Source organism: Helicoverpa armigera, chromosome 3 (assembly GCF_030705265.1).
Source record: "Helicoverpa armigera isolate CAAS_96S chromosome 3, ASM3070526v1, whole genome shotgun sequence".
Taxonomy (NCBI): Eukaryota; Metazoa; Arthropoda; class Insecta; order Lepidoptera; family Noctuidae; genus Helicoverpa; species Helicoverpa armigera.
The window spans coordinates 11,656,030-11,680,440 of record NC_087122.1 but is presented as its reverse complement, the minus strand read 5'-3'; the positions used below and the strand labels follow the sequence as shown (position 1 = coordinate 11,680,440).

General features: G+C 41.2%; 1 protein-coding gene across 1 annotated transcript in view; it reads right to left on the bottom strand.

Annotated features, from left to right (window-relative positions):
• The window catches only part of LOC110372898 (kinesin-like protein KIF21A), a 67,265-nt gene that overhangs the window by 9,641 nt on the left and 33,213 nt on the right, over positions 1-24,411 (bottom strand). Inside the window, exons 4-20 of the mRNA XM_064043669.1 lie at positions 23,200-23,445; positions 21,571-21,895; positions 21,100-21,461; positions 20,778-21,014; positions 20,359-20,520; positions 19,853-20,054; positions 17,028-17,222; positions 16,412-16,611; positions 14,083-14,154; positions 13,907-13,987; positions 13,730-13,817; positions 13,204-13,442; positions 12,762-12,926; positions 3,367-3,524; positions 3,003-3,104; positions 2,665-2,805; positions 2,246-2,374 (exon numbers count right to left, since the gene is read on the bottom strand). Of these exons, the coding sequence (XP_063899739.1) occupies positions 2,246-2,374; positions 2,665-2,805; positions 3,003-3,104; positions 3,367-3,524; positions 12,762-12,926; positions 13,204-13,442; positions 13,730-13,817; positions 13,907-13,987; positions 14,083-14,154; positions 16,412-16,611; positions 17,028-17,222; positions 19,853-20,054; positions 20,359-20,520; positions 20,778-21,014; positions 21,100-21,461; positions 21,571-21,895; positions 23,200-23,445 (3,104 nt within the window). The remainder of the gene's footprint in view (positions 1-2,245; positions 2,375-2,664; positions 2,806-3,002; positions 3,105-3,366; positions 3,525-12,761; positions 12,927-13,203; positions 13,443-13,729; positions 13,818-13,906; positions 13,988-14,082; positions 14,155-16,411; positions 16,612-17,027; positions 17,223-19,852; positions 20,055-20,358; positions 20,521-20,777; positions 21,015-21,099; positions 21,462-21,570; positions 21,896-23,199; positions 23,446-24,411) is intronic.

Below are 24,411 nucleotides of genomic sequence, written 5' to 3'. Positions count from 1 at the left end.
TACTGAAAGAGTGGAAGATTTTTCAGTACTACTTGATCGATAAGTTATACAAAATTAGATCTTATGATCATCACAGTAAAGTTCAAATTTCAGCAACGATTGATATATTCGGTATCAAGCGTCTTTAGACGTTTTTGGTTCGAAACCCGTATGATTAGTGCCTAAATATTGTACATATATTTCTTTTTGAGACAAACAGTTAATATTTAAGCTTAATCCTATTATGTACATGCATGTACTTCATTGTATATATGGGCCTAAATGTACGTAAAATACGCACCCGTAACTGAGTGCGCACGTATTCTCTACATTAGCACGCCGACTTTTTATATTAAATAATACAACCATTTCATAATTATATTAGTTTTAGAACGTGCTTAAGTTAGTTACAAGAAAATATAATATGGGTATTATAAAATTATAAATTATGATCTATATAACCTTACCATTTTGTTTAGAATAGTTTTCTTGACAAGTCGTGATTGCTTAGAAGTACAATCGACAGCAGAATTGCTTAACCACTTCCGTGGCACAAAACAATTATAATATTGTTTATCCATTTTTACTTGTCTTGATATCAGTACAGTGACCGTTTTCATCTGAATTTCAATTATAATAGGATTTTTTAAATAAAATTTCTTTGACGGACTTTATCGCGGTTATATTAATATTATTTAATCACGACGTTTCGGATCCCTTACAGTCGCAGTCCTTTATTGTCTAATATTCGCGTAAGTGTCAGAAATCAATATGTCATTTTTGTTAAAGTGGCAGAGCAAATATGCGGTCGACTGTACTTATTTTACGACTGTCAAAAATAGCGTGTATATAGTGTTATTAGACCGTAGATGAAGCAATAAATAATGATAAAGCATGCGTAGCGTCGTAGGAGGTTAGCGGGCGTCGGCGGCGGCCCGGCCTCGGCTCAGTCCTCCACTATGGACAGGTCGGTCAGGAGGCTGCAAGCCAACACAGGGGTCAGCCGCGCCAGCCCGACACACCGATGTACCGAGTATGTGCCAAGACATTTTGTACTCTAACTTACTTGAGTTAAGGTTCAATTTCATTTGGATAGATTAATTCAATTTTTGATTTGACGGTTTTTGTTGTGTATTCTATTGCAGAGACTTTAAAGTTCATTTTAACTCAGCAAGATTTGCATCGTTTTCAGTAAAGGTTTCTCAGGGTTGGTGATTTACGGCGTTATTAGTTAGAAGTTGAATGACTTGGAACATAATCGGTGGATATTACTGCAAGTTTACTTAGAGAATTTGAAGTTCTGATATTTGCATCTCGTTTAACGTGACTTTGTTTTAGAGTGAGTGCGTGGGAGATGTAAATAACAGTTTTTTTTTATTCTTGTAAGTAAAAGTGCAGTAAATAAATTCTATATCTAATAAACACATATATCCCAGTTCTACATCTACAGATATTTCTACCTCACACCATCTAGATTGAGCACATATACCCAAGCAGTGTACCATGCAGAAAGGGACGGCGATACCGTAGAGACATCAGAGTGAAAGAGACATACATAGTTCTAACTACTCAAGCTTCCATTTAATACTAAAATAATACGTTTAATTTTAATAGAACATAGAGAAGAAACCAATTCCCAAATACACAAATAATTAAAATAAGTAATACATGTCAAAAGTCATATCTTTTGATAGAAAATTAAATAAGAAAACGATCAAAAGCAACATAAACATAGAAGTATAGATTCAACTATTGTATTCGAATTTCAAATTGTTCCAAATATTTGTAAATCATTCTCGCTATACGAGAGAACGACCAAACATTTAAAAATCGAAAAATGGAACACAAGATTCGAGACAGCTCTGCACACATATGCATATGATGACGTCATATGTGTCGTAATGACGTAATACCACGGAGGGAAGAAAGACGAGCGGAGATGCCATAAGGCAGACAGGCAAAGCGCTTTCTTGTTTAAAAAACGATCAGTTACTATTAAACACAGAGGCGTTTGGCTTCCTTGAGATGAATGTCTAAAAATTGTTGTTGATTGATGGTGATTTTATTAAAAAAAAAATGGCCGAGTTCCAAATAAGACGTATAAGACGTGGAGTCGAACGGCTGTCGTCGACTGCACACCCGCATTTTGGCGCTCTACTTTCTTAATTCGAGACGTATTTCCGCACACGTATGTACGTGATGACGTAGAACAAGTGGTACCATAGAGTGGTACTATGGTATGTATAGAGGCGTGTTGTATACGTACAAGGAGGCTGGCTTTGTGAGGTTGTGGTGTCGGCGCGGCGGCCGCGGGGACTCGGGCGGAGCACCCGGGCGACGGACTGCTACGGGAGATGCTAGGACGCTCGTTGTGTTGTTGAGGGGTTGTAGGCCTCTGTGGAATAAGGTTATATTTTAATGGCGCTTTGATATTTGCAGTTCAATGTTACATTGTAGAAGATTGCTGTAATAAATGATGACGTGATTGTTGCTTACGTTAAGGTTACTTATGACCAGTTTTTCATCCACTATATGTGTGTGAATTAGAAAAATCTTCTTCATGGTATTTCTGAACATTTGTATAAAGGCGAAATATGTTGTGACTGAATTAAAAACCTTGTCAAAAATCGATATTTTTCTTAAATTTGAGTGCATAATATTTCCTATTGTTTATTCTGTACATACCTAAGACTGCCAGGGGCGGATGGCACGCGGCTGAGCGGCGCGGGGCGAGGAGTGGAGGGCTCCATAAGCGACTGCGTCATTGGGTCCTCTTCGCGACCTATCACTCCCAAGTCACGTAGTCGCACTGACCCACGACGGGGACTGTACAAAGGAAAATGCACATAAAACAATAGTCGTTGCGCAAACGTTATGCGCATTTGCGCAAGCCGTCTGCGCAAAATACCTTATCAATCTTTGTCAACCATATACAGTGCATCCTTGATATTAAATAAAGTCTTGTTGGTTTTTTTTTTTTCATTATAAAATATAACATTGTTAATAAGAAAATGTGTACTTACATGTTTCGCTGGAAGGGTGAGGGAGTGTTGTCGTCAGGCGGCGAAGTAGGCGCTGTGTTTGATTCGCGGATACCATTCGGAGGACGCGTCTCCAACAGTGCACTGTGGAATCGTGTAACATTTTAAAGGGTAATTCATTGCAAATTCACTCGCAATACACTCATAACTCACACATTTGCCGAACTACAATGTCTTATTTTTTAAATTATCATATGGGTCAGCAGTTCTACATAGAACATACCTTAACCATACCATAACCTGACACGCCGCAAATCAAAATTGAGAAATACATAGTTCAATTAAAGCTTGGTCGATCCGAGAATCGAAACAGTCAATATAAGGTCAATAGTAACATCAAACTTACCTGTCAACAGGCGACACAGATCTAGTAGAGGTGCCAGAAGAGACATGCGCTAGTAAAGCATGAAGCGCTGCGGGTACAGTCCCCCAGGGGTTGAGGTTCTGATCGCCCGTGTTCGCGAGACGCAGCGCGCTCGCCGTGCGGTCCGCTGTCTCTTCCAGCTGCGGATTTATATCGAGTGTTGTACGGGTTGTGTGACCACGATACATAAGATGTCAATCTCGCGATGAGATGATGTCAGCTAATCAGAGGTGGGTGTTGTCAAGAGGAAACGACCTTTATTAGCGAGTGTCTTTAATTCACTGATCATACAAAATTAACATAAAATAAAGTAATATAAAATGTAGGTCGCGCATGAACAATGCTATGCGATGTCATCAAGATTAAATTATGTATATAAAATAAATGTACGTTCGTCCGTACATACTGCCAACACAAAAGAGAACCAACTTAATTTAAAAGTACAACTATGTCTAACACTACATAAGAATTAAGTATAAAAGCAACAACACATGTATTTATGTAAGTAAAGTGCATTGATGAATATTGGTGCTATTGTTACTATTATTAGTTATCATTAACTACACTGAAGCTAACTGTTCTGTTCATAGTTGGCGATGTAGCCTTATTCACACTTGTCACACTATATGCTTTGCGCATCACTGGTGAGAACGTCTCACTATTGTTTGAGTTGTTCTTTTGCCCGGAGATGAGATCGGCTGATCTCTGGTCACCCTGATATTCACATCACTCTCCTGTCTTGTCATCGATGCTGCTACTCCGACCCCAGGCTCAGGAACTGATATGGTGTCACCTGAAGGTTTCCGTGTCTGTGTATTGATTCGCCATTGGTTCACTTTGTACCCCATGACAATAAGAACGATCAGAAGTACAGTACCCAAGATGCCGTAAATTATATAGTAATGCGGAGTATCATCTAGTGGGCTTTCTTCCAATTTTTGTTTCTTCAAATTGGAAATCTGTCGCTTTATTTCATGGAATTCTGCCGTGTGGTTGGTAATCTGAATGATGTCTTGTGGAGTTACAGATGTATTCAAAATGTTGTTTAATTGAGATATGTTCGGAAGTCTTTCCACAGTGGGTTGAATGAACATCTGATTCATATAGTTATGATGACTATGTATTGTAAACATATCACCTTTCAAAACACAACCTTGCCCGATGGTAATGACCCCACTACCAATTAATTGTTTAGTCACTAGGCCGTCTGGGCATAAAATGCGGACTGAGCATTCCTCGCAACACGAGAATAGCCACGAGTCTCGGGTGTGTAATTTGATCCAGTTGTATGTGCATTCCTTGATTTCAGTATGACAGTACTTATTGTCACTATTTTGTGTATATTTGATTTTACAAATGGATTCTCCCATTTTTAATGTGTAAATGGGATGATTTAATGAACAGATAAATTCATTTTCAGCACGCATGGCGCACGATTGTACGTCTTGTTCTGTCATGGGTATAACTGTATCCTTATTAACATTGACTGCGATGTATTTTGATTCAGTTTGAGTATACACAGTACTGGTTCCTTTTTGCAGTGGAATAGTGATGATTCTGTCAAGTTCAAATTTATCATGGTTCAAGAGAGGAATTCTGATTTCCATTAGCAAAAGTTTGCTTGTCACCCTCGCTTTGATTTGCATTAGTCCATATAACTCTTTGCTGTTAGTCCCTGGTATTTTGAGTTCGCCGTGTATTTGACTGGCGATTATGGTGAGTTGTTGCTGAATCTGATCCGGAGACAGTAAATGTGAATTTATTCTGCCATGGTAAATGTCAGTTACGGTATCTATTAAGTCATCCTGTAAACGTTGTATGTGGGAAATTATAATATTAGCCGACATGAGTGCTGTCAACAAGGAAACTTTTGTACCGTGGTTTGAATCTCGTTTCGAAACTGGTGCATGTCAGATGTGATACGTTGCATATGTTCAGTGATAGCGATAAAGTTTTTATTCATTACAGCTTCATTTCTTTTATGATGTTGTTTTCTGCTTCCATTATTGACGTCTGATTTTTGAATAACGAAAATAAATGATCTTCTCTAATTTGTATAAGTTTGATGTCTTTTCATACCTTTTGGCAAATCTTTCATCCAAGACTCCAAATAAACTATTTGCAACATACCCAACTCCATTAATCAGACCTCTTTTCTTCCTCGACGTTTGTATGTTCGTCAATAAATTGTTACGATGTGTTATTTCTTCCAACTGATGGTACAACTGTGCTGCAATAGATGTGAGCATAGGTTCCTCTCTACACGATTTGTTTATTTGCCGAAGGAAAGACTCTATGTCGACAATGCTCTGCCAATAGGAGGTCATATTATAGAAAACCACCATTTTCCATTGGTCTTGTACAATATTTATGTCAGCAATTTTGTCAAAATACAGAGAGTTCGAATTGTGCAATGACGTCACGTGTACTGTTTGTTGGAGAGGGAGTTACGAATGTGAGCAGTAATAGAAGAGTGGTTGCGAGAAAGTTCCGCTTGATTCTTCTCGCAGCTCTTGGTTTTATTTTGTCAGATTCTTGAGTGTTGTCAGATTCTTGAGTGTTGTCAGATTTACATATCGTCTCGTCTTCCTGTACGGGAAGAGATGATAATTTAATAATTGGCCTTTTCACTGTGCCTGATTTTGTTTTTACAGTCACCACTCGCACATAACCATCTTTTCCGGGATGCAATTCCATTATTCGCCCGAGAACCCATTTTGAAGGTGGCAAGTTGTCTTCTTTTATGAGCACTATATCATTGATGCAAGGGGCCTTCTTAGGAATATTCCATTTGTATCTTGATTGCAATTGTTGTAAATAGTCTGAAGACCATTTTTTCCAGAATTGTTGATGCATATGTTCTGTTAATTGCCATCTTGTTTTTATTCCGCATGCATCATAAACTGTCAGGGTGAAGACAAAATGTTTCCACCAGTTAAAAATGTCCTGGTGTAAGATATTCATCTTCTGGATTTTCTGTCATAGCGTAGAGAGGTCTCGAATTTAAACAAGCTTCGATCTGAGTCAAAAGTGTCGAAAATTCCTCATACGTCAATTTTGTTCTCCTAGAACTCTTTTAAGGTGATGCTTCATACTTTTTACGGCAGCTTCCCACAACCCACCTGCACTAGGCCACGCAGGTGAGTTGAAGTGCCAAGTTATGTTCATGTCAGCTATGTCATTTAAAAAGTGTTCATTGATCATCTGTAAGGCTTCTTGATATTCTTTCTTGATGACACGGGAAGCTCCAACAAAATTCGTCCCATTGTCACTATAAACATGTTTAGGAACGCCTCTTCTAGAACACATCCTCTTAAAGGCGGCGAGGAATGTTGGAGTGCTCAAGTCAGATACGAGCTCCAAATGTACAGCTTTGGTTGCAAAGCACACAAACACTGCGATGTATCCTTTTGTCATTTTTATCCCTCTGCCTTTATTCGCTTTCACATCCACGTGTCCAGTGAAGTCAACACCCGTGTGAGTAAACGGACGTGAAGGTGTCACTCGAGGTTCTGGTAGATTCGCCATCAATTGATTTTTTTGTACGTTACTAAATCTACAACACGTTATACAACGACGAATATGTTTTTTGACTGTTACATATCCGCTTATAATCCAAAACTTCTGTCGTAAATACATCAAGGTAAGTCTAGGACCTCCATGAAGTGTCGTTTTATGTGCCTGGTTAATAAGTAATTCTGTCAGTCTTGATGTTTTCGGAAGTATGATGGGATGTTTGGTGTCGTTTGTCAAGTTTGAATATTCCAGTCTCCCACCAACTCTCAAAATACCTTTCTTATCCAAAAACGGACTCAGTTTAAGTAGACTACTACTGCTTTTTACCGATCCTGTTCGTTGTATTTGTGCAATGTCATCATGGTACTCTTTAACTTGTGTCATCCGAATAAGTATGTTATATGCATTTTCTATTTCAGACGATGTCAGGTAATTATTGTCGTTAATTGTTGGTGACTCATACCTTGCCTTTTTAGTTATACGATACCGAGTATTTGTTATGAAACGCGATACCCAAGACAAGACACGTGCCGCATGAGTAATAGAACTGTATTTTTCTAATATGTTTTCAATAACTTCATATTTTAATTGTGTAGTCATTACTTGGGGATTTCTTTTGATTTCAATCTCCGGGTCTTCTATATTTAGAGTATTTTCTTTAACGTCATCCTTTAGCCACGTAGGTCCCTTCCACCACAATGAGTGCTCTCTCAGCTGGGAAGGGGTAAGGCCTCTAGTTGCACAGTCTGCTGCATTGTCAGATGATTTTGTATGTCTCCATTGTACTGCGGGAATAACGGCTGTAATTTGTTGTGTACGATTTGCCACGAACACATTCCAACGTGACGGATTCCCATGCAACCATCCAATCACCACCATGGAATCTGTCCAAGCATAAGTCTGTGCATGAATTTTATTGATTGCAAAAGTGTGTAAGACCTTTGCAACAAGTTTTGTCAATAGTAGGGCTCCACAAAGTTCTAGCCGTGGTAATGTCAGTTTCTTCTTGGCAGGCGCTAATTTTGTTTTAGCTGCTATAAGTTGTATTGTTGTCTGTTGAAACTCATGTCGGGTTTTGGCATAAATAACACATGCGTATGCCTTTTCTGAAGCATCACAAAATCCATGTATTTCGATGTCAGTTTCTGTTGTACCAATCCATCTCGGTATCTCAAGGTAGTTGATATTGTCCAAGTCATCCCTCAGTAACTTCCACTCTTCCTGGATTTCTTGAGGAACTGTATCATTCCAGCCTATTTCGGTGGACCACACGCGTTGAAATATGAGCTTTGCTTTCAATGTGACAGGCGATAACCAACCAAGTGGGTCAAAAATCTTCGATATATCAGATAACATAGTACGTTTAGTGTATGTCTCGGTTGCGCGATCTATTTTGTTTTGATATGTAAATGTGTCGGTAACCGGATTCCATCTAAGTCCAAGTGTTTTAGTAGAGTCAGCGTTCTTGAAGTCCAATACCGATGGATTTAATTGGTGTTCTGTCAAATGCATTAGTAACTCCGGCGTGTTACTCGACCATTTTCTTAAGTTAAATCCTGCTCCTTTCAACATGTCAATTACTTCCGCTTGTATATTTTTAGCCTGCTCTATGGTATGAGCGCCACTAACTAGGTCATCAACAAATAGGTCATTTTCCAAAATTTTGCCTGCAAGGGGATATTTCTGTGCGTCATCACTTGCTAACTGTTTTATCGTCCTCATTGCTAAATATGGCGCTGCTTTTGTACCATAGGTTACTGTACACAGTTGATATTCTTCCAGCGGTTTCATTAGTTGGTCCCGCCAGACAATTTTTTGCAGATGCTGCTGGTCTTCTTGAAGCATCACCATACGATACATTTTTTCGCAGTCTGCCGTGAATGCAATTTTATATATTCGCCATCTCAGAAGAAGAGACAGGATATCTTGTTGGAGCTTCGGACCACATTCCATCAGATCATTCAGACTGAACCCTGATGTAGTTTTGCTCGACCCATTAAATACAACTCTAAGCTTCGTTGTAGTAGAGTCATTTTTAATCACTCCATGATGTGGAAGTATGCAGCTTACTTTTGTCTTAGTAACACACTTCTTCATGTGACCCATATTAATATACTCGTCGATAAATCGTTTATAATTGTCATATAAAGTGTCATCGTTTTGGAACCTCTTTTCCTGCTGTTTGAACTGAGCCACTGCTTGTGGTTTGCTATCTCCCAGCTTACTTTCAAACCCTTCCTTCATTGGCAACCTCACTTCATATCTTCCACTAGGTAAACGTCGTGTTGTTGTCATGAATAAATTTTCGCAGAATCGATCTTGCTGCGTAAGATTTTTCACTTCAGTGTCAGATGGAATGTCTTCTATCTCCCAATAATTGGCAATGTCTTCTATGTTATTAATGACGACATGACAATTAAATGATGGTGTAATATTTCCCGATAGAATCCACCCCATTTTTGTCTGCTGTGCAATGGGTTCTTGTGGAGAACCTTTTACGAGTCCATTCATTATTATTTCTGAATATATTTTTGCATCTAATAAAACGTCAATCGGCTTCGATATGTTAAATTCCGGATCTGCAAGTGGAAGGTTATTGATATGCTTGTAATGAGCAGTATCAAATGAATTGTTCGGCAAATGATTAATCATTTTTGGCATAATCAGAACATCAGTATTAAATGTATAATCGTCATGAATCGATTTGCACTGAAGGTTAATTTTCCCTTTACATTTGTTTGATAAAGTACCGACGCCAGAGATCGTACCGTCAAAGTGACGTCTGGGTAATCCTAGTCTTTGTGCCGCATTCTCTGTAATCAAGGATATTTGTGAACCCTGGTCGAGAAGCGCTGTCAATTTAATATATTGTCCGTCTTTGCATAACACATGCATTTGAACCGATGGGAGTAATATCTCGTTACTGATGTCCGCTAAGTGATGAACAGTTTGCTGACGCATCTGTTGCTGTTTTCTTGGTGTGAATAGCTTGGTAGAATTTGAGGTCACATCGGGGTTGACGCATGCTTCATGCAATAATGTATTGTGTGCTGCGTTGCATTCTTTACAGCGTTTTGTGGAATTGCAGATATTTTTTTCGTGCACAAATAAACAATTTTTGCACACATTATATTTCGAAACTGTTGCCAATTTAACTTCTGGTGACATAGATTCAAATTTGCTGCATTGGTATAACGCATGGTTGGTATTGCACAATACACAATGAAATACGCTAGATGTTCTAGTAAATGCTGTTTTCTTCCCAGGCACATATGATGATTTTTCCTTGTAAGCAAATGATTTAGAATAACCTGGGTTATTCATTGTTGATGTGTTCTTGTCATGTTTCTTTACAGGTTCCAAGGCTGTAAATTTAGCCTCTAAGAATGCAATAGCTTCCTCAAATACTGGTAATTTACGAGGTTCTTTCCTACTTTCCATGTAATCGCTGTATGTGTGCGTGTCAAACTTTTTTATCAGCAGATGAACCAGGATAGGATCCCACGTCGTGGTGTCAATTCCTAAATTATGGATGGCGTGAATGCATTCCATAGTAGTATCATGTAATCTTCTCAACTCGTAAGAATTTTGTTTCTGTATATTAGGTTGATTAAGAAATATTTCAATTTGTTTGGTGAATAAAATTTGCTGATTGTTATATCTGTGGTTGAGAATTTCCCAAGCGGTGTCATAATTTTCGGCTGATACATGTAGATGTTGCACTAAACGTTCAGCTTCTCCCTTTAGTTTACCCTTAAGATGTTGCATCTTCTGAGCCTTTGTTAGTAGCTTATTGTCATGTATACCACCTTTAAACAGGTCGAGAAAGGTAGGCCATTGATTGTAATTTCCCGTGAAGACAGGTACCTCCAACTGTGGTGTAGAATGTTGCAGATGTATAGCGGACGACAGCTTGTTGCTTAATTCCCGTTTACTCTTTTAAATTTGGTTTCGTACTCAGTATATTCCTTTTCATAGAACATATCTGACCCTTCAACTATGTTGTCAATTTTCCAATGCAGAGTGTCAATGTTATTCCATCTCAATTGCAGGTTACGTAATTCATCTTCTATTTCCCATTTGTTACTCAACTGCTCCATCTCAAGGTTTTGGATATACCGCTTGAACGCCTTAAAATTCGTTTTCTGTTCAATGATTAAAGCATTGAGCTTTTCATCTGGTTGCGTACCTTTGTTTTCCTGTCCGCGGTACGAAGTCAACAAGTGAAGTACTTCTTCATACGTACGCTTAGTGTCATCATAGATGTTCTTGACGAAATATTCACTCGTAATATCATCATATTCGACAAGTTTCTGATGATTCATTTCAAATTCACCCCAAAGATTGTGTAGGGTATTCACTCTCGAGGTTATATACTCTGGAGACTTCCTGCCCGCACCATCTTTTTTAAAGTTGATTTTTATAGTCTGGATTGTGGAAATAATATCCTTTTGACGAGTATAAAGAGTTTGCGCTTCCATCTCGATTGTCAGGAAAACTTGTCAAATACCGAAGTAAGAAAAACTTGTCAAATACCGAAGTACAAAAAATAAATGGAACGATCTTACTTGAGATTGTCCAGATGAGAAGGAGATACTTATGGCTGAGATGCTCGATCACTCTTCACACCAGCTGGTGCCAGGCCTGAAGTTGCTGTCAGAAATCACCGTTCACAGATGTGAGCTGCGTCAGTCAATAAGAGTCTGCTGTTGACTCAATATGAATGTCACGGCACTGTACTTTAATGTCACGGCACTGCACTTTTACTGTCACTCTCCTGATTTAAATGTCATTTGCCAGGAGCCACGATGTCACTTGTCAATGTTCGTCAAAAACGCGGTTCGCGATGTCTCGAAGGACCAAAATGTACGGGTTGTGTGACCACGATACATAAGATGTCAATCTCGCGATGAGATGATGTCAGCTAATCAGAGGTGGGTGTTGTCAAGAGGAAACGACCTTTATTAGCGAGTGTCTTTAATTCACTGATCATACAAAATTAACATAAAATAAAGTAATATAAAATGTAGGTCGCGCATGAACAATGCTATGCGATGTCATCAAGATTAAATTATGTATATAAAATAAATGTACGTTCGTCCGTACAAGTGTAAAATACGAAAGTAAATTATATATAAAAGTATCTTGGTTAAGTGTTTAGACAGCAGATATCAAAATCGATATATCGATTTATCGAATTTATCGAAGAATAGTAAAGTTCATTAAACGGCACGTTAAACTGTAGGTCCCGGCTGTCATTGAACATCCTTGGCAGTCGTTACGGGTAATCGGAAGCCAGTAAGTCTGACACCAGTCTAACCAAGGGGTATAGGGTTGCCCGGATAACTGGGTTGAGGAGGTCAGATAGGCAGTCGCTCCTTGTAAAGCACTGGTACTCAGCTGAATCCGGTTAGACTGGAAGCCGACCCCAACATGATTGGGAAAAAGGCTCGGACGATGAGTAAAGTTCATTAAACAACTTCCGAAAAGAAGGAGGTTCTCAATTCGAATGTTTGTTATATGTTTTTTTGTAGAATGTATTGCAGAGATAGAGAACAGGAGAAGAAAATGATAGGACACCTCGTCAATGATAGGACGTCACGATGATTTTATCAAAAACATCGTGGAAGGGAAAGTCGAAGGAAAGAGGGTAAGGGGTCGTCCAAGGTACAGCTACATGAAACAAATTAAAGAGAAGGTGAATGTTATGACGTATAAGAAAGTTCAGGAGTTGACGCTAGATAGGCGTAAATGGAAGGAGCTGCACCGACAAGAGCTGGGTTCTTAAATTGAAGAAGAATCCTTCCTATACTGGTTCTCGCACGGCCTCGTGTATATGGTCTAGTAGCATGTTTTGTTACCTCCTTAAGCTGCGCGCGCGTGTCGTGCAACATCTTGAGGTTGCGCGCGGCGTCCTGCGCGTGCTGCAGCGTCAGCGCCGCCAGCCGCTCCAGCGAGTAGCGCCCCGCCTCCGCCGAGTCTATGTGATCCAGTAGACGAGGCAACATGTTCTCGTCATTTTCCTCCTAAAACATAGACCAAACAAATCAATAAAACCCCCAACACTAATTTATGCTGGCAGAAAAGTATTATAGCAATAAACAGTCATTATTACTTTTCGAAGATTTCAGTTTCTCATTCGGTCGTTTCGTCATTTTTATTCGGACAAAAGTAGTCGGAAAGTTAGTATTATAGGCAGAAGATTTAGTATTTTGTTAAGGTCAATTCTTCTTTTTTTATCGGAGCTTTTATTACTAGTCCTAAAAAAACCGACATCTTTCGAATAAATAACATTTTATTTACCTCAATCTGCATGATCTGCGCCTGAGTGTCAGCAATAGACTCCCTGAGGTATCCCAACAGATGTTTAGCATCAGGGTCCTGGTCGTTATTCCTGGCCTTCTCTCGTTGTTGCAGCAATCGTTCGAGCGCGGCTTCTAGTTCACCGAGCGTGCATCGTGCCGCGCATGCGCGTGACACCCAGCACTCGAGCCGAGACCATGCTTCGCGGTAGGATGTGCTCTTGCGGGCTCGGGAACGATCTGGTAATTATGGTTTAATAAGTTCTACGTAAGATGTGTTCTGAAGCGCAAAAGCCGGAAACGATTCGTTTTGCTAACGGATGGTAATTCGTTTGAAATTTAAGTAGACTAATTGTCACATTGTGTCGCGAGTCGCGTCTTTAATACATGCCGTCTTAAATAGACACGTAAAAATTACCGGGTCACAAATAAACATATAGATGTGTGTATATACTTAGAACTATTTTTGTTTAGCACCATCTCTGTCGCCACTATGATAGTTAGCTGTTCATTTATTTGTTTCTTACCATGTAACCTGCCTGCCGCTCTACTGCTAAGCTTATCGCGATGCCCCCGTCTTAGTAATGAAACTTCCTCTTGTTTGCGACGCAACACCTGAATACAAGAAGAGTAAGTAAGATTGAAGATACACATACAGTGGGCCGAGATTATATTTAATAGTATTTCAGTGATAGTGGACTTACCGCTTCTTTCATTTTAGTTTCAGCTTCAAGTGATCTTATTAGGTTCGCGTTCTTACGGGATTCTTTGCGCAGTTGTGCAACCTAAAAAGAATAAGTGTGTAGTGAGGTATATATTATTAAACGCCTTTAAATGGACCAATTCGAAGTTTTGAAAACGGTATATTTATTCATCATACCTCTTTAGCACGTTGTGCTTCAGCTTGAGCATGTCGCTTAGCCTCCTCGCGCATGCGTTGTACTAATTTTACCTGGAAATACAAGTTGTTTTTTTATTTCAGTTTGACATTTCTCCCGTGGGCTCAAGTCTCCCTAAAGTTTTAATCCCTTTACACGTCGATTTAGATGTGATATAGTTATCGGCACGGATATTGAGCCCTGACCTTCACCTGAGCAGAAGCTATTTATTGGTTTATTGCCTTATGTGTACAGTGCGCAAAGCGATCCCCACTCTTCTGCCGAGAGCTCAATATCCGTGCCGGTAACTATACGTTCATGACATATCTTATGCATCCTAACACAAACGGGGCCAAAACTTTGATGATGATAATATTCTGTTATTCCTCATAGGGAACACAAGGCTCACAGAGGTTTCTATGTTTAGTGCATATTCTATGATTATAAATACAATATACATGTATGTTTGTTTATGATGAGAAATACATAATATTCGAATGATTGAAGACTCCACTCCTTTTAAACTTGAGCAGGAACTTCGATATCCTTCCAGGGTCCAAACCTTTAAATAAAAATAATTTAGCAATTAACCTTATCTCTCTTCATATTCTGCAGCTCGCTCCTTAGCGTGGATATCTGTTGCTGCGTCTGTTGCTGCGAGCGCTGTAGCCGCGTGTGTTCGCGCTGTGCCGCCTGAAGACGCTTCAACTCGCGCGACATGCAGGTGTTCACTAACCTTATCCCTCTTCATATTCTGCAGCTCGCTCCTTAGCGTGGATATCTGTTGCTGCGTCTGTTGCTGCGAGCGCTGTAGCCGCGTGTGTTCGCGCTGTGCCGCCTGAAGACGCTTCAACTCGCGCGACATGCAGGTGTTCACTAACCTTATCCCTCTTCATATTCTGCAGCTCGCTCCTTAGCGTGGATATCTGTTGCTGCGTCTGTTGCTGCGAGCGCTGTAGCCGCGTGTGTTCGCGCTGTGCCGCCTGAAGACGCTTCAACTCGCGCGACATGCAGGTGTTCACTAACCTTATCCCTCTTCATATTCTGCAGCTCGCTCCTTAGCGTGGATATCTGTTGCTGCGTCTGTTGCTGCGAGCACTGTAGCCGCGTGTGTTCGCGCTGTGCCGCCTGAAGACGCTTCAACTCGCGCGACATGCAGGTGTTCACTAACCTTATCCCTCTTCATATTCTGCAGCTCGCTCCTTAGCGTGGATATCTGTTGCTGCGTCTGTTGCTGCGAGCGCTGTAGCCGCGTGTGTTCGCGCTGTGCCGCCTGAAGACGCTTCAACTCGCGCGACATGCAGGTGTTCACTAACCTTATCCCTCTTCATATTCTGCAGCTCGCTCCTTAGCGTGGATATCTGTTGCTGCGTCTGTTGCTGCGAGCGCTGTAGCCGCGTGTGTTCGCGCTGTGCCGCCTGAAGACGCTTCAACTCGCGCGACATGCAGGTGTTCACTAACCTTATCCCTCTTCATATTCTGCAGCTCGCTCCTTAGCGTGGATATCTGTTGCTGCGTCTGTTGCTGCGAGCGCTGTAGCCGCGTGTGTTCGCGCTGTGCCGCCTGAAGACGCTTCAACTCGCGCGACATGCAGGTGTTCACTAACCTTATCCCTCTTCATATTCTGCAGCTCGCTCCTTAGCGTGGATATCTGTTGCTGCGTCTGTTGCTGCGAGCGCTGTAGCCGCGTGTGTTCGCGCTGTGCCGCCTGAAGACGCTTCAACTCGCGCGACATGCAGGTGTTCACTAACCTTATCCCTCTTCATATTCTGCAGCTCGCTCCTTAGCGTGGATATCTGTTGCTGCGTCTGTTGCTGCGAGCGCTGTAGCCGCGTGTGTTCGCGCTGTGCCGCCTGAAGACGCTTCAACTCGCGCGACATGCAGGTGTTCACTAACCTTATCCCTCTTCATATTCTGCAGCTCGCTCCTTAGCGTGGATATCTGTTGCTGCGTCTGTTGCTGCGAGCGCTGTAGCCGCGTGTGTTCGCGCTGTGCCGCCTGAAGACGCTTCAACTCGCGCGACATGCAGGTGTTCACTAACCTTATCCCTCTTCATATTCTGCAGCTCGCTCCTTAGCGTGGATATCTGTTGCTGCGTCTGTTGCTGCGAGCGCTGTAGCCGCGTGTGTTCGCGCTGTGCCGCCTGAAGACGCTTCAACTCGCGCGACATGCAGGTGTTCACTAACCTTATCCCTCTTCATATTCTGCAGCTCGCTCCTTAGCGTGGATATCTGTTGCTGCGTCTGTTGCTGCGAGCGCTGTAGCCGCGTGTGTTCGCGCTGTGCCGCCTGAAGACGCTTCAACTCGCGCGACATGCAGGTGTTCACTAACCTTATCCCTCTTCATATTCTGCAGCTCGCTCCTTAGCGTGGATATCTGTTGCTGCGTCTGTTGCTGCGAGCGCTGTAGCCGCGTGTGTTCGCGCTGTGCCGCCTGAAGACGCTTCAACTCGCGCGACATGCCTGCGACGCGGCGCTCGTACTCTTCTTTAACGCGCTTTAGTTTCTCGCTTGGAGGGGAGGCTTGTGTAGCTGGAAGAGGAATGGACATTTTAATATTTAAATATTGAAAACATAAAAGTAAAAAAAAGTTTATATACAACTGTAAAAACATTGAAAACCATAAAGATAAATACTTTTAAGTACTCTGTGACTTATAGCGTTGTACCTACGGGACCATTTTCAATCTGCTCAGAAATCTTCAAATAGGTACCTGCCCTTCTTAATAGGTGAACGTACATAAAAAAACGATATCATATGTGTGACAAATACTGAAAACCGCATCGAAATCAGTTCAGCTAAATGTGAGATAATCACGCCCAAACATATATTCATACAAACATACAGTTCAAGCTGAGAACTTCCTATTTTTGAATTCAGGAAAAAAAAACTACACATCCAAATCGAGACCCAACAACTTTTAAAATCGGTAAAAAAATATTACTTACATAACGAAGCAAGCACCTTATCCTTCTCATCATTGGTAGCTTTAATCTGATGGTGTAGCGTATCCAGGCGTTGTTCATAATGCGTCCTCAGCGCTTGTAGGCGTCGTTGTGACAGTTCTAGTTGTTCTATTAACCGGGCTTTGGTGTCTATGTCCTCGCTGAGAGCTGCCAGTTGGGCTGAGAGGACGCGTTGACCTGATAAAAAATATGAGACGTAAGTTTACTGCAATAAGGTTCAAAATATCGCTTTCTTTTTAAACGGTTTTATTTAGCTCACCCAGTTTGTTTTATTTATTATTTATTCATTCTTGGGTCAAATTTAGTAATTCAAATTTCACCCTCTTCCTGTCAACCGATTAATCTGAAATTTTGTATACACGTTTAATTCCGATGACAATACAATATAGTAATATCAATAACATTGTAAATCCAATATGGCCGCCGGCACAAAATGGCGGATAACGTAGATTTTATCAATCCCATCAATATGGGTATCAAATGAAAGGGCTCAACAAGCAGAATACAATATACTATAAAAAATTGAAATCCAAGATGGCGGCCGCTACAAAATGGCGGATAACGTAGGTATTATCAATCCCATCAATATGGGTATCAAATGAAAGTTCTCAACCAGTAGAATACAATGTACTATATAAAATTAAAATCCAAGATGGCGGCCACTACAAAATGGCGGATAACTTAGGTTCATTTGATACCCATGTTGATGGGTCTCAACAAGTAGAATACAATTTACTATGCAAAATTGAAATCTAAGATGGCCGCCGCTACCAAATGGCTGATAACAATTTTTTATCAATCCCACCAATATGGGTATCAAATGAAAGGGCTTCACAAGTAGAAAACTGTCAGTAACTCCAGCGGGGCCCAACAGGGCCAAGGCCTGCCTGGGCTGCGAGATTGTTCGAAAGAGTTACCGCGGCCCTGGTACATAAAAGGCCTACGACGGAACAAAACGATTTTTAGTCAAGGGTCTGGCACTCCCTCACCGCTGCTGACCCACAGCAGGAGAGGTCATGTGATGATTTTTGGGGTCGTTACAAAAAAAAGTATCTGGAAGGGCTATGTATTGAGGAATTGGATTGTAATAAATTTTCAGGTAAGAGACCGTGTAATAATGATGCACTAAATGAATTAGATAGAATGAGGAATATTCGGTAGGCATTTTCATTAAATACTAAAACTAGAAAATAAAAATCGGTAAAAACTTTTAAGTTAAACGGTTTTATCTTATGTGCACTGAAAACTAGAAAATAAAAAAATAGTTACTTACCTGTCAACCTACGTAGGTGGTCCCGGTCATATTAGACTAAAATAAAAACGTGGGGCCCCTGTGAAATCCTACCTATGCCAAAGCATATCTTTATACTTTGGTAGATCATGAGCTCGGCGTTCGCTGGTGAAGCCGCTACGGCTGATTATTGATTGTCAAAATCTCCAGTTACGATTATAGTAAGTCGATGCAATCCACACCTATTATACCTCTAGAAGAGAGTACTACAGCAATAGTTTATGGGCCCCACGTTTTTATTTTAGTCTAATATGACCGGGACCACCTACGTAGGTTGACAGGTAAGTAACTATTTTTTTATTTTCTAGTTTTCAGTGCACATAAGATAAAACCGTTTAACTTAAAAGTTTTTTTACCGATTTTTTTTTATTACATAATCACCGCAGACTTGATAAAAAGTACAGAAAAATGTATTATTCTCAAATATAAGAACAATATTAATTTTCGAGACTGTCATCTAATTCTTTAACTTATAAATCCATGTGTTTTTTATTCATATACTTCATAAAAAAAGATGTCGTTATACAATTTCAATTTTACAAGATATGTTTTTATAAACGGTTTTATTTTTAAAGTTTGACGTTCGAAGCGCTCATTTTGAAAAAATGGACGTTTTTTTGAACATCATATACTAGTTCTTTGTTTGTACTAGCATACCCTTAACTTCCGAGTCCTCTTCCTCCGAATCACTAGGTTCTCCATCACCGTCGGAAGGTTCTGAGTCGTCAGCACTCTCTCCCTCGGCGCGTTCCCTCTCGCCGATGGGTCTGTCGTCCACCGCGCTCGTCATACTCTCACTCAAGTTTAACTTGCCATTTCCTTGTCTTACCTTTAGCCTCCGAGTCCTCTTCCTCCGAATCACTCGGTTCTCCATCACCGTCGGAAAGTTCTGAGTCGTCAGCACTCTCTCCCTCGGCGCGTTCCCTCTCGCCGATGGGTCTGTCGTCCACCGCGCTCGTCATACTCTCACTCATGTTCAACTTGCGTTTCTTTCTCTTACCTTTAGCCTCAGTGTCCTCTTCCTCCGAATCACTCGGTTCTCCATCACCGTCGGAAAGTTCTGAGTCGTCAGCACTCTCTCCCTCGGCGCGTTCCCTCTCGCCGATGGGTCTGTCGTCCACCGCGCTCGTCATACTCTCACTCAAGTTTAACTTGCCATTTCCTTGTCTTACCTTTAGCCTCCGAGTCCTCTTCCTCCGAATCACTCGGTTCTCCATCACCGTCGGAAAGTTCTGAGTCGTCAGCACTCTCTCCCTCGGCGCGTTCCCTCTCGCCGATGGGTCTGTCGTCCACCGCGCTCGTCATACTCTCACTCAAGTTTAACTTGCCATTTCCTTGTCTTACCTTTAGCCTCCGAGTCCTCTTCCTCCGAATCACTCGGTTCTCCATCACCGTCGGAAGGCTCGGAGTCGTCAGCACTCTCTCCCTCGGCTCGTTCTCTCTCGCCGATGGGTCTGTCGTCCACCGCGCTCGTCATACTCTCACTCAAGTTTAACTTGCCATTTCCTTGTCTTACCTTTAGCCTCCGAGTCCTCTTCCTCCGAATCACTCGGTTCTCCATCACCGTCGGAAGGTTCTGAGTCGTCAGCACTCTCTCCCTCGGCGCGTTCTCTCTCGCCGATGGGTCTGTCGTCGACCGCACTCGTCATACTCTCGCTCATGTTCAGTTTGCGCTGGAATTCTAGTTCGCCCATACTGCGAGCGAGGAGCTCTTTTTCCTGCAATAAAAATATTATGGTGTTTTTTAAGGATGGTTAAAACAGACTAATGTTAAAATGCGAAAGTTAGTTTGGCTGTTACTGTGTATTTCAAATGACATATTAAATGAAGTTCGGCACAGAGTTACACCTAGTCCCTGAGAAAGGACATTGTTTTGTTTTTATCCGGGTGTAGGAAGCAGTTTCCTTGACTTATAATACTTTGATAAGTTATTTACGCAAAAATTACATTGATAGCTAATTGATACCTAGAGTTTGGTGTGGTGGACTCGGATTATTTACTGAGGAATTTCACTCTACATACCTTATACAATTCCCGTTTAGCATCATCAATGATAAGCGAGGGATCTTGCACGGAGTCGTGCCTCGTCCGTGCGACCGTCGCCTCGCGCTTGCGACTCGCTTCATACATCGCGTTTGATTCCAGTAACTGTGCTCGAAGATCTTCTATTTCGCTTACGTAGCCCTGAAAAGAACGAAATATTGTTGAGTTTTATTCAGCTATAATAATGTTAATAAACGGTGTGCGTCGCCTTTTCCGAACTTTTTGATGCAGCTGAAGATTACATGTAGGTATCTCTGGACTTTTTAATACATCTTTAAAAAAAGTCTTTGATGCTTCTTATAACACGGAACAATTTTTATGGTCCTCGAATTGGACCCAATGAACCTCTCCCTTATGTATCCTATATAGGTAGACCTATAAATTACTACTAGTTTTACCTGTACAAGAGACGTGAGTGAGCACTCATTAGCATCTGGGCTGCCATCCTTAGGTCCCCAGTTGCCGAGTGCCTTCTCCGCAATGAGCTCACTGTTCCGCGCAGATAGTTGCTCTATAGTGCCTTGCATCGCTTTCACTCTGCGTCGGAGAGACTCCACCTCGCCAGTGAGGATCGCGTTTTCTTGGACCACATCGCTCCAGCCTTCTTCGCCGTTTTCTGATATTACGCGTTTGCCCTACAAGAAAATAGGACATTAATAAGATGATGGGTGTGATGGGTAATCATGAAGTTTCAGAACATCGTATAGTCAATTAATTTACCTGTTTATACTCAGCAAGCTCAAGCTGCAGCCTCGCTACCTCCTGCCTCAACTGATGTATAGTTCGCGAAGTCAGATCCTGGTTCACCACACACCTATTCTTAATATTCCTCGCTCTGTTCGCATACTTCAACGTGTTCAGTGTCTCCATGAAGTCCCTATCGCTTGGGGACACACAGGCTATCATGACCGTGTTACTGTTGCCTCCTAAGGAGTCTTGGAGCAGCCTCGTGAGCTTTGAGTCTCGGTACGGAACATGCAGTACTTTGCGAGATCGATCCCCAAGGGCTGATATTACGTTTCCTAATGCAAGGAGGCCGCAGTTTATTGATATGCCTTCTTTTGCGCGCTCGCCGGTTGCCCCTGTGTGACGAAGGAACATTTTTGTATTAGAAGAATTGGTTAATTTTAGGCGAATTTATATAAGGGTGTACATTCGATTTTAGTCAATGAGTTTTATTGAATTTCTCACCTGTGCGTTTTAATCTCTCGGAACCAGCTAGATCAACAAAATGGAATTTCGCAGTCAGTGTCTCATATTGCTCAGGTGCCTCCGAATCCGCTTCCCTATCGACGGTCGTATCTTGATCTGGTGCCAACCTCCTTTGTCTAAGTAAGAGTGTGAATACTGCGTGTGACCGTGATGACGAGGAGTTCATGTTGGTAGCTGCTGTTGTTCTGGCTAAGGCACCAGCTCGAAGTGCCCCTAGAGCCTCTCTGGCGCCTCTGACTGCTCGCATTGAAGCTCCAACTATTCTGACGCCGCCACAGCCGTCTTCTGTTATCCTGAGTGCGCCCTGAAAGATTCGTTTCGTAAGACAAAGGACTCGAGAAGTGAAATTTTTTGGAATGGAGTGTTTCGAGGTCTCATATAAAAATATTCGTAACGTGCTTAATGAAAGTGACATCTTCAAACTGAAAGGTTACCCAAAACGTGCATTTCACGGTGAAAAATTAAACCCATCCACATGACTTACGAAACGGATATAACTATAACCGTTTCCCTATTTCCAATACCCCATTACTATACATATATGGAGTGGTACCAATCCACGTGCTGATAAATGAATATGAAACATGCGGGCATGTAAAGATAGCACGCTTCAGTGCTCTTCAGGGAAACAATTAGATTGCCTTCACTCTATGAGGCACTGATTTGTCGCACGAGTGGATATGGGTTAGTGATTTGGGAATTGGTTTGGGTAGAGATATGTTAATCTATACTAATAAAATAAAGAAGAACGATTTTGCTGTCTGTTTGTACTCTAAAGAAACTCAGAACCGATTTGAAATCTCTCAGTGTTGGAAAGCTACACTATACGGAGTAAGTGCCGGTACGGGAGGAAGTATCCCCGGGACGCGGATGAAATGGCTGGATATCAGCTATAATATATTTTATATAGTAGATAAGTAATATAGGGGCTGACTATGTAAATATTGCCTTAGGTCTCAGTCCAAAACAGTTTACTTGGTTTGAACAGTTTCATGAGGACGACACTGGATACAAGGTGATCAAGCCAAACGATAATCCAAACCGGACCCGATTAAATACAATATGTAATTATACCGATATTTACTAACTAATGAACTAACAGCTGATAACATAACTAAGAAGAACTGAAGGTCAATAATCGAACAATTGCATTGATAATTACTTCAACATGTAAACACAGGTACCTGTAATTGCATAAGTTTTCGTAACAGTTGGCGCAAAGAGCAAACATTTGGACAGTTCAATGTTATCGTAAGTGCGAGTAAATAAAGTATGTTTCAGTATTTTTTCGCACAAATGTCCAAACGTTTCCGCAATAGTGACACGGCATGAAATACACGGCGGTCCTGACTAGCAACATTTATTTACGTCGCGTATAAAATGACATTTAATTTTTGCAATATTTGTACGTTAACTTTTGCCTAAATGCTACCTACTTAATGTTTAAACTGAGGATAAAATTGCATGTATGCATGTATGTATGATAAAGTTGCAAATGATCTACCAGAATTTCTCATGAGTGATCGACGGCTTTTGGGCCCTGCAATTTTGTCTCTACAACTATCGGAATACACAAGAAATAAGAGAAAACTTAAAACAAAACAATACCTTAGCAAAAGGATCTTTAGCAGGATCAAGCAGATCAACGATATCCTCATTATAAAGCTCTATGAACTGCGCTTGTACTGAGAACTCGGGTGGGAGCTGGCCCTGTGCGCGCGCCTCATCGGCCCTCGCCTCTGCGCCGGCGAACAGGTCACGGATGGCTCGGGGGATGATGCCTCGACGATCTTCATCACCATCACCTTCGCCCTCCCAGCCACTGCCCATCGTGTAGGTCTTGCCGGAACCAGTCTGGAAAAAAAGCAAAAATAAATTAAGCTTCATGTCTAAAGTGACGTAAGCATGTATAGAAAGGGCAGTTAGGTCTAGAAAGGTTTGGTTTAATGGAGTAGATTTGAAGTAGAGATATTGGAACTTGTTGCCACCGTGTTGGAAAGTTGTCGCGTTAATGTTAGGCTGTAACAGGTGATAAACGATAATGTATTTGTCGCTGCTAAACATAAACAAGGTTACTGTTTAACATACAAACTGCGAAGCTGGATTAAGATTACATAACCTACACTCACATTTTTGGGGAAATATTCCCTTTATAGTCCGAAACTTGGATATATTGGACACAGACCTACAAAAACGTAGAAAGCGCAATCAGCCAGATGCATCCACAGCTGTTGGAACCACATGTTGACAGACAGTACCCCGGAAACGTTAACAGACGGAACGGTTACATTAATTACTTAATAAACGGATAAGCAAAGATATCAAGTTCCCACGGTCACGCTGTGTGACCACGAAATTCACTTTCTCTAGAATCATGAGTGCCCAGTCACCATTGTTGGGCATATTAAATGTCTTTAAAGACTCAGTGGGCGTTTAAGATAGTTTTGTGAATTAGTTATAAAAGCAAATAAATGAGATGTTTTCTTTGACTCAGACTTGTCTTTTTTTCCTCAACGGATTTTAGAATTATTTTCGTCATTTATGGCTGTCTACGATGAACATGATTTTGCTGTAATTGCATGGATGTGGCGAAAAGTAAGGACCATATGTAGTGATTCAAATATCTAAGCTAAATCTAAAAAGTGATTCAATGTGAAAACAATGATTGTGTTATTTGAGTAACAGTCACAATTCCTTATCATACACCACTTATTCAGATTACGTATCCGCTTGCTTACATTGCACTCGAGATCTAATTGCTACAGTCTGTACAAAGATTATGGTGAGTGGTCCTATTTTGTTCATATTAACAGAAGGTGA